General features: G+C 53.7%; 1 protein-coding gene across 1 annotated transcript; it reads right to left on the reverse strand.

Annotated features, from left to right (window-relative positions):
• Nucleotides 1-520: 520 nt before the first annotated feature.
• Nucleotides 521-9,969, reverse strand: LOC133213427 (A-kinase anchor protein 8-like). The gene is made up of 13 exons (XM_061355630.1): nt 9,911-9,969; nt 9,283-9,315; nt 8,667-8,874; nt 5,921-6,383; nt 5,288-5,411; nt 4,823-4,878; nt 4,431-4,467; nt 3,033-3,123; nt 2,217-2,358; nt 1,920-2,025; nt 1,603-1,733; nt 1,192-1,287; nt 521-1,081 (listed from the first exon to the last, which is right to left on the reverse strand). The coding sequence occupies exons 1-13, from the start codon at nt 9,921-9,923 to the stop codon at nt 707-709; spliced, it is 1,875 nt and encodes a 624-aa protein (XP_061211614.1). The 5' UTR covers nt 9,924-9,969; the 3' UTR covers nt 521-706.
• Between the last annotated feature and the right edge of the window lie 411 nt (nt 9,970-10,380).

Consider the following 10,380-nt stretch of genomic DNA (forward strand, 5'->3'; position numbering starts at 1 on the left):
GCACATCCTTATCCCTCAGCCCATCCTGCAGGGAAGCTCCTGCAATGGAAGCAGGAATGGCATGGAAACGAATGTCCTCATTCCAGGAAAGAGGATCCCTGCTCCTGGGAATGATGAACGACTGTGACGGAGACAGGAACACAGGGAACCAGGCCACAGCATTCCCAACCCATTCCTAAAAGCTTCCAGCATCTCCCAAGCTGCTGCAGGGCATCAGAAACGAAGGCAGAGCCGCAGGGAATGTCGGGACAGTCCCTTTTATCTCCATAATACTTGGAATACCTGGAAAATCCAAGTGGTTTATGAACAACACAACGCTGACACCACAGTTTCCTCGGCACAATAAAACAGTGGGGGGGGGGGATAGCACAGCCAGGTGGGAGTCAGAGGCAGAGATTGGAAACCCAGGGCAGAATTCCTGATGCTTCCAAAGGGCCCAACCCCATCGCTGTTCAATCCAATGGGATGAGGTCGCAGCAAGGAAGTGCTCTCAGCTACAACCCCTTAGCGCCTAAACCCCAAAGGTTTGCTTAAAAACCCCTCAATTCCCCCCAAAATCACTTTAAAGGGAAAGGCTTCCACTGCCTGCGGGAGTGGAGTGGGATGAGAGCTTGGAATATGTGCTATGGAATTCACAGGTACAGGTATGGTTTAAACCCCCCCTAAAACACCAGCTCTTTCCCACATCATTCCCCCCCTCCATAGTTTAATCCCCATCTTCCTCCTCTTGTGCTGCAGCAGCTTCCTCGCTCCCCTCCTCATCTTCTGCTCTCTGGTGCTCTCCCTCCTCTGGAAGCAGGGAATTCTGCTCCTCCACATTCCCTGCAGCCCATTCCATCTCTGCTTGTGCTTGTGCTTGAGCTGTCTCTGTCCCTCTTTCTTCTTGCTCCCCCCCATTCCCAGCACGTTCTGCTTCCAGATCCCCTTTGGCATCCTTGTTTTCCTCCTCTGGATTCTCCTCTTCCAGGTTTTCCTCCTCGTCCTTGTTTTCATCTCCTCCTTCCTCCACATTCCCACTGGCTCCTTCTCCATCCTCCTGCTCCTCTTTCTCCTCTGGGTCATCCGTGAACGGATTCTCTCCCTGGAAAGAGAAGGGAAATCCTCATCTCCAAACCCCCCTCCAAGAGCAGCTCCCAAGGGAGAATTCCAGCATCATGGAAGTGCTGCTTCCAGCCTGACCCCAACCCCTACCTTAAGGTACCGCTCCAGCTTCTTACTGATGAGCTTGTTGTTGAGAATGCTCCTTGCAACCACGAGCGAGGATTTCTTGGATTGCTCCATCATGGCCTGGATGGGAGGGGAATAAAACCCACTCAGTTTTGCTCCTGAAGGCAGGAATTAGGCACAGGTCAGCAGCAGAGAGAAACAGGGAAAACCTATGGGAAACACCCTATAAATCATAGGATCATGGAATGGTTTGGGTGGGAAGGGACCTTAAAGCTCTTCCCCTCCAAGCCTTGAACTTAGGAGGGTGCTGGCACCACAAGGACATGAGGATTAACACCACCCTCTGCAAACAGGAGGATCCACGTGGATTTAGGAACGACTGGAACCAATCCCACCCGAATCCATGCTCCTGGAAGCCTGGGAGCCCCAGCTCACCCTGCGGTTGTGGTTGTGGTCCAGTGACTTCAAGTGTTTCTGGATGATGCCGTACTGCATGGGGATGAAGAGGTCGCAGGCAGCACAATGAGCGGCCTCCACCTTCTTGATGAAATGCTCCATGCCAACGTCTGCAAATGAAGGGATTTCACTGGGAAAGAATCCCGGGATTTGGGCCCTGTTCCAGGTTTTACAACATCTCCCCTCTTCCAATCCCAATGACCTCCTCCCTTCCAGTCCCAAACCCTCCCTACCCCTCCAACCTCCTCAATCCAACCCCAACCAAGCCACTCTTACCCATAGGAGCAGGACCTCACCTTGTGTAAGGTCCTGGTCCCTGTATATCTGCTGAATGACGGCGTTGATGTCCTCGATCCCTTTACGGCGCTCCTCGGTTTTCCTTGTTTTATTGGCAACGTATTCCTGCAGGGAATGGTTCACTTTAACCCTTGGAGCTTTCCTCCCACCTCCCTCTTCACCTTGTCCACCAGTTCCCACCATGGTTACTTAGGGGAGCAGCTCAGGAGCTTTACAGCACCCCCAAGCTCATAGCTGATATTCCCACTATTAAGGCTCAATTCCCAAAGGAGCCTGTCCATGGATCCAGAGCTCACCTGGAGGAAATCTGCTGTTTGCTGAGGGAGCTTGGTTCCAACAAACTTGAAGTGTTCCTTATGGAATTGGCTCTCCAGGTGACCGCTCATCTCGTCGTCGTAGAAGGTGCGGTATTTGCACAGCGAACACACAAACTGGATCCTGTTGGGAGGGAAAAGAGCCCCAAATCCATCATTCCCCCTCTATGGCACCGCATTCCCACTGGATCCACTCCTTCCCTCTACTTAAAGGGGAGCAGATGAACTCATGGAAGTCTCCAAGCCTTTGCATGTCCTGGGCTGCATCCCCATAGTGTGAGCAGCAGGTCCAAGGGTGGGATCCTGCCCCTGTGCTCTGGTGGGACCCCACTGGGATGCTGCATCCAGCTCTGGTGTCCTCAATAGGAGGAGCAAGGCCACAGGGATGAGCAGGGGCTGGGGCAGCTCCCATATGGAGAACATTGGGGCTGGAGATGAGAAGCTGCGTGGAGAGCTCAGAGCAGCTTCCAGTGATGGAGGAGGCTGCAAGAAACATGGAGAGGGGCTTGGGCCATGGGATGAGAGGAGCAGCTTCCAACTGGAAATGGGAAGAGTTGGATGGGATACTGGGATGAAGCTGTGAGGGTGATGGGACACTGGGATGGGTTGGATGGAGAAGGTTGGGATGCTCCATCCCTGGCAGTGCTCAAGGCCAGCTCGGAGCAAGCTGCCCTATGGAAGGGGTCCCTGCCCATGCCTTGGGACTGGATGAGCCCCCCGGGGCACAAGGGGATGGAGCCCGGTTGCCTCCAGTACCACGGGCACCCCAACCCCAGTGTGATGCAGGGGGACCGGTACCTTTCCACCATGCGGTCCCGGTGCCTCTTCTTCTGCCTCTCCGGGGTTCTCCTCTTCATGCGGCTGATCTCCTCCTGGATGGTGAGAGCACCTGAGCGGTGAGAGCAGGAGCGGAGCTCAGGGCCCCACAGCACCAAAGGGTCAGGGACAACCCACACAGGCAAAGAGACCCACATCAGAGATAGGGCATCCCTAATGTGACATAGAGCATCCCTAATGACAGATAGGGCATCCCTAATGAGATATAGAGCATCCCTAATGACAGATAGGGCATCCCTAATGTGACATAGAGCATCCCTAATGAGAGCATCCCAAATGAGCATCCCTAATGAAACATAGAGCATCCCTAATGAGACACAGAGCATCCCAAATGAGAGAGCATCCCTAATGAGAGATAGGGCATCCCTAATGAGAGATAGAGCATCCCAAATGACAGAGCATCCCAAATGAGAGATAGAGCATCCCAAATGACAGAGCATCCTAAATGAGAGACAGAGCATCCCAAATGAGAGATAAGGCATCCCAAATGAGAGATAGAGCATCCCAAATGAGAGATAAGGCATCCCAAATGAGAGATAGAGCATCCCAAATGATAGAGCATCCTAAATGATGGTTAGGGCATCCCAAACAAGAAAGCATCCCAAATGAGAGAGCATTCCTAATGAGAGATAGTGCAGCCCAAATGATGGTTAGAGCATCCCAAATGAGATAGGACAAGGGGTGATGGGTTCAAACTGGAACAGGGAAGCTCAGCTGGGAGATAAGGAAGCTCTTCCATGGGAGGGTGCTGGGACACTGGGATGGGTTGGATGGAGGTGGTTTGGATGCTCCATCCCTGGCAGTGCTCAAGGCCAGCTTGGAGCAAGCTGCTCTATGGAAGGGGTCCCTGCCCATGGAACTGGATGAGTTTTAAGGTCCCTTCCACCCAACCCATCCCATGATCCTGTAATCAGCTCCCCATGGATGAGTCTGGAGGGTGGGAGCAGAGGGAAGAACCCCATGGAAAGACTCCAATGTGGTTTCCCTGGAGCATCCCAGGACCACGTTCGTGCTGCCCATGGATGGGATGGGCAAGCAAGAGCCTTGATGCATCCCACCAGGAGGCTTCCCCCCAGCCCTCCTGCTTCCCTAAGCTCCCTTCAGATACCCCAATGCTTCTCCAACCGATCCCATTGCTCCAAACCAGGAAGCTCCATCCCAAACTCCTCACCCCAAGTCAAGTCTATGGCACATGGGAAACCCAACCCACCCGGAGCAAGGGCTCCAGCTCCTCCCCAGGGATTCCTTATCCCTGAACAACGGATGGGATCTGACTGAATGCAGCCGAATGTGTTCCATGTCCCTGTTTCCTCCCATGGGATTGCCCTCTATGGGAAGGGGGCACAGGCACCACCTCACCTTTCTCCGTATCTTTTCCTTCTTCCTCTTCCCCTTCCTAGAAAGGCAACGTTGGGAAGTCACAACCCAGAGAAGGGGATGCCTGGAGGCTGCTTTGACTCCTCCATCTCCAACCTTCCTGGCATTGGAGGAGCAGCATCTCCATTGGATCCACCTGCCCCATAGCCCCTTCCTGCAGGGATATCTCACCCCATCACACCTAAGGGGCTGGATGAGGGGGTTACTTCACCCCCATGCAGTGACACAGGCTAATCCCACCCTCTGGCATTCGCCACTGGATCCAGGGGTTCTGCTCCCCACCTGCTTTGGGAATAATGTGGGATTGCAGGGATCTGCCCTCACCGGAACTCCAGCTTTCAATGATGCCCAAGCAGCCTGCAGGAGGTACTCACCCCTCTGGAGCCTTCCTTCTCCTCTTTCTCTCCTGATTCTCCTTCTGTTCCCTCCTCTGGAAGGAACAACACAAAGAGCAGGAATCATGGGATCAACCACGTTGGGAAAGCCCTTACCCAGCCCAACCCCTACCCCAAGGCCACCCCTAACCCATGGCACTGAAGGCGTCAGCTCCATGCATTGGGAACACTTCCAACCCGTTCCAATGCCTGAGCATCCTTTGGGGAAGGAATTGCTCCCAATCTCCATCTAACCCCCCCCCGAGGCCGTTTGGTTGCATCCCATCCCTTGGGAATATCCCAACCCCATCCTGGCTCCATCCTCCTGTAGGGAGCAATAGGGTCCATCCCCCCCCCCCAAGCCTTCTCTTCTCCAGATGGACCCAACAGCTTTGGCAGCACATGAACCCCATGGCAGCTCCCAAAGGGGCGAATCCCAGTGCCAGGAAGCCGCTGGGCTCCTACCGTTGCCGGAGTCGGAGTTCTCGGAGCCGTCCGTCCTGGCTGCTCTGCTCTCGGCATCATCGGAGCTGTTCGGGAGCTTCCTCTTCTTCGTGCTGGGCTCCTTCCTGAGCTTCTTCTTCTGGGGCTGGGAAAGAGAAAGGAGAGGAGGGATCCCTTCCATAGAGCAGCTTGCTCCAAGCCCTGCGTCCAACCTGGCCTTGAACAGGGATGGGGCATCCAAACCACCTCCATCCAACCCATCCCAGTGTCCCAGCACCCTCACAGGGAAGAACTTCCTTATCTCCAATCTGAACTTCCCTGTTCCAGTTTGAACCCATCACCCCTTGTCCTATCCCTGATGAAGTTCCCTATGCACATCCTTGGAGCCCCATTCAGCCCCTGGAAGCTGCTCTGAGGTCTCCATGCAGCTCCTCTAACCCCGATGTTCTCACCCCGCCACCATCCCATAATGCAGGAGCCGAAGGAAACCAAGATCTGGGGATTCAAACACCCCACATTGAGTCAATGGAGCACAACCTCCTTGTTCCGCTTAGGAGATGCCAAACCACATGGAACCAGCACTTCCCAGCGTGTTGGAGGGCGCATGGAGCTGTTGGGAATGGCATCCAGGAGGACATGACACTAAACACTTACTTTATAATCCGAATCCCACATTCTCCAGCTCCTCCTCATGCGCTGCTTCATCATCCCTCCTCCATAGCGCATGCCCCCCTGGAAGCCTCGCATCCCTTGGAACATGCCGAGTTCTGGGATGATGTTATGGGAGAAGAGGGAAGGGAGCCTGGAGGAGCCATAGGGACCGCGGGATCCCATGGCCTGCGGAGCCTCAGTCCATTGTCCGCTCATCCGCCCGGGATACGCCGACGCCAAGGGCCTGTTGCTGCGGTTTTCCCTCCCCCAGTTCTGGCCCCGTTGCCCAACGTTCTCCCGAGCTCTGGCCTGGAATTGATCCCGGCGATTCCCATAGAAGCCGTCGTAGGGCCCCTCGTAGGAGCCGTCGTTGTCGCGCTCGGCCTCGCCGTAGTCGTAGCCGGGCCGATAGGCGTCGCGCTCGGCCGTGGAGGGCCTCGAGTCGTAGGAGTCGTAGGAGTCGTACCTGCGAGAGGCAGCAGGGAGGGATGGGGCTGGGGTGCAGCAGGAACCCATCAAAAGCCAGGAAAACCCATTAAAACACAACAAAACGCACCAAAAAGTCATCAAAATCCAACAAAACCCACCAAAAATCATCAAAATCTAACGATCCCCACCAAAAAGTCATCAAAATCCAACGATCCCGACTAAAAAGTCATCAAAACCCACCAAAAAGTCAACAAAAGACAAGAAAGTCATCAAACCCCACCAAAAAGCCACCAAAAGCCACCAAAACCCATCAAAAGCCAAGAAAACCCATTAAAATACAATAAAACCCACCAAAAAGTCATCAAAACCCAACAATCCCCACCAAAAAGTCATCAAAACCCACCAAAAAGCCAACAAAATCCAACAACAGCCAACAAAAAGTCATCAAAAGCCAACAAAACCATCAAAAGCCAAGAAAACCCATTAAAATACAATAAAACCCACCAAAAAGTCATCAAAATCCAACAAAACCCCACAAAAAAATCATCAAAACCCAACAATCCCCACTAAAAAGCCCTCAAAACTCACTAAAACCCACCAAAAAGCCAATAAAATCCAACAAAACCCATCAAAAGCCAAGAAAGCCCATTAAAACACAACAAAACCCTGCAAAAAGTCATCCCCATCCAACAAAACCCACAAAGACCCAACAAAATCCAACAAAGTCAAAAAAGTCATCAAAAAGTCATCAAAATCCAACAAAACCCACCAAAAGTCATCAAAACCCACTAAAACCCATTAAAAAGCCAACAGAATCCATCAAAAAGTCTCAAAAAGCCAACAAAATCCATCAAAAACCAAAAAACCCACCAAAACCCCACCAAAAAGTCATCAAAATCAAACAAAACCCAAGAAAACCCACCAAAAAGTCATCAAAATGCAACAAAACCATCAAAACATCAGCAAAAACCCATCGAAAGCCACCAAAACTCCATCAAAAGAACCCACCAAACTCCATCAAAACCCAAGAAAACACACCAAAACTCACCAAAATCCAAGCAAATCCAGCAAGTCACCCAAATTTACCAAATCCCAAGAAAACCCACCAAAACTCACCAAAAATCCATCAAAAACTCACCAAAACCCAAGAAAACCCACCAAAACTCACCAAAATCCCTGAAAACCTCACCAAAACTCCATCAAAAGAACCCACCAAACTCCATCAAAACCCAAGAAAACTCACCAAAATCCATTAAACCTCACCAGAACCCACCAAAACCCAAGAAAAACCATCAAAACTGACTAAAATCCATCAAAACCCAAGGAAACCCAGCAAAACTCACCAAAATCCATCAAAACCTCACCAAAACCCATCAAAACCGAAGAAAACCCACCAAAACTCACCAAAATCCATCAAAACCTCACCAAAACACATCAAAACCCAAGAAAACCCACCAAATTTCACCAAAATCCATCAAAACCTCACCAAAACCCACCAAAACCCAAGAAAACCCAGCAGAACTCACCAAAATCCCCTAAACCCCATCAAAACCCAACCAAACTCACCAAAAGCCCCCAAAACCCAGGTTTTTAGGTGTCTTCTTCACCCAAGGGATGCCACTTGCCATGGGCCAGGCCATGGAGCACCCAGAGGCTCCACTGGTGGAGGTGCCTTTGCTCCATGGGGGGGTTTTACCCCTTCAGAGCAGTTGGGTCCTTATGGCCTTAGAAAAGGTAGGACCATGGGATCATGGGATCATGGGATCACGGGATCATGGGATCACGGGATCATCCACATTGGGAATGCCCTTCAACCTCATCCATTCCAACCCTCACCCCAGCACTGCCAAGGCCACCCCTAACCCATGGCATTCAGAGCTCCATGGGTTGGGAACACTTCCAACCCATTCCAATGCTGAGCATCCTTTGGGAATCGTTCCCAATCTCCATGTAACCCACCCCCTGAGGCCATTTGCTCGTATCCAATCCCTTAGGAATATCCCAACCCCATCCTGGCTCCATCCTCCTGTTGGGAGCCATCAGCTCCCCAAGTGCTCAACACAATGGGACAATCCCTGCATTGGTGCTGCTGGAATTCTTGCCTCCAGCTCCATCAATCCGCACCCGCACCTCCTTTTCCATGAGGAAAACCAGTGTTGAATGGGGCAGGTTTAGGCCATGGATCCAGATCCTTATGGAGCCCATCCCCATTCCCCCCCAACTGGTGCCATTGGGATGCTCCCCATCCCCTCATCAACGAGGCCCCCATTGGTGCCCCCATCCCTACTTCTCCATAAGGATCAATGGGAGCAGCACTCACCTGTCCCCGGATCCGTAGTGCGCTCCCTGCATCGCATCCGTCTCCAGGTTCATCTTCCCCAGGGCACCCTCGGCAGCGCTGGAGCCGTCCGGATTCACGTCCATGTCCGAGTTGGCCACTTCCCAGGAGGTCGAAGTGGCCATTCCATAGCCGTAATTCCCGGAGTTCTCCTGGCTGTAGCCATAGCTGTAACCGTATCCCTCATAACCTGGGGGAAAACAGGGATCACGGCTTCACTCCCAGCTCCCCTTTGGATCCCGAGGTCACATCATTGAACCCAGCTCCAATTCCCCCTTATTCCAACCGGGAACTTGATCCCATTGAAGGGATCGATTCCCTCATGGAGCCCCATTCCACACTTCCCTCTGCTCCGCATGGGAATCAACCCCATTGCCCACAGCAGGGCATCCATAAACCCCATTCTGGGTTAACACAGGGGTAAGCAAGAGCCACTTCTGCATCCAATGGGATGAGGCTCCGGAGCGCGTTTTCCATGCATTTTAGAGCAGAAAGGGATGGAAAAGCTTGCTAAAAAGATGAGTTTTGGGAGGAAACGACCCCAAAATCTCCAATTCTCTGCTTAAAACAGCTTTTCTATTCCACTATCATTACTTGCCTCTGTTTGTCCCGGAATTCCAGTCTCCATAACCTGGAATAGAATGGAAAAGCCATTCAATGAGCGTGACATTGCCATGGATCAGGAGATTCCCGTTTCCCAGCATGGAAATGGAACAACGTTCCCAATAATCCATGGATCCTGCCCCAGCCTCAGCCCAGCCACGCCATGTCCCCATAACGACATGAATCCCAAACCGGGCTCCGGGGGGGATGATTCCATAAGGGAATCCTTTGGGATAGCGGGAATAACGCCTGCTCCGATCCAAGAGACAGGGACACAAGGGGGGGGGGGGGTGGGGTTATCCCATTCCCCCCCACACCGACATGGATCCCTCCACAGGGAAGGTGGACACAGGGATGGGATGAGCCGGGAATGCGATAGCCAAGGGGAAAGGGCGACTTCCAGCCTTATCCATGGGGATGCTCCCTCACGAACCGGGGCTGCTCCATTCATTCCCCGCCTTGTCCCCGCTCCAACCGCACGCGCAAACGGGAACGACCCCGTCCCGACGGGAACCGGGTCCAAGCCCCGACGGGACCGGACCGGACGGGACCGGACCGGAGCCTCCCCCCCCTTCACAACGGACCCGGACCCAGCCCCGCCGCCATCTTGCGCCGCCGCTCACCCGAGTAGCTCATGATGGCGGCACCGCCTCCTCCTGCGACCGGCTTTAACAGCCCCTCGTCGGCCCCGCCCACCCCGCTCTCATTGGTCGGCGGCCCCGCCTTGCCCCGCCGCTATTGGTCCCGGAGAAAGGGGGTGGAGCTCCCGGCCTCCCATCCCGTTGGTTGGTTGCTCTGCTCGCAATGGAACCCGAGAAGCCCAGAGCTGACTGGTCGGCGCGGCGAGGAGGCGTGGCCGAAGCAGTTCTGCCTCTCTCATTGGTCAGCTATGAGGCGGGCTAACCCCCCCACCCCCGCTTGAGCCAATCGCTCAGTAGATCGTTAGCCCCGCCCCTCCCGGTCCCAGCGCCTGCTCCTATTGGCCCCCTTCGCGGAGGCTCCGCCCCACCCACGTGAGGGCCGCGTGCTGGTAGCGGGCGCGTTGGCGCCCCCCCGCGGCTGCCCGAGGGCGTGGCCTCAGCGTGACCTCAGC

The sequence above is a fragment of the Neopsephotus bourkii genome, unplaced genomic scaffold, assembly GCF_033783945.1.
Source record: "Neopsephotus bourkii isolate Nb327-2 ecotype Australia unplaced genomic scaffold, CSIRO-AGI_Nbou_v1 NB_817, whole genome shotgun sequence".
Taxonomy (NCBI): domain Eukaryota; kingdom Metazoa; phylum Chordata; class Aves; order Psittaciformes; family Psittacidae; genus Neopsephotus; species Neopsephotus bourkii.

Excerpts from the sequence above, each read along its gene's own strand:
- LOC133213427 (XM_061355630.1), bottom strand. Across the intron at positions 3,124-4,430 it reads AGGAAAAGATACGGAGAAAG|GTGCTCTCACCATCCAGGAG; the intron begins GTGAGGTGGTGC and ends CTCACCGCTCAG. Across the intron at positions 2,359-3,032 it reads CGGGACCGCATGGTGGAAAG|GATCCAGTTTGTGTGTTCGC; the intron begins GTACCGGTCCCC and ends CCCTCCCAACAG.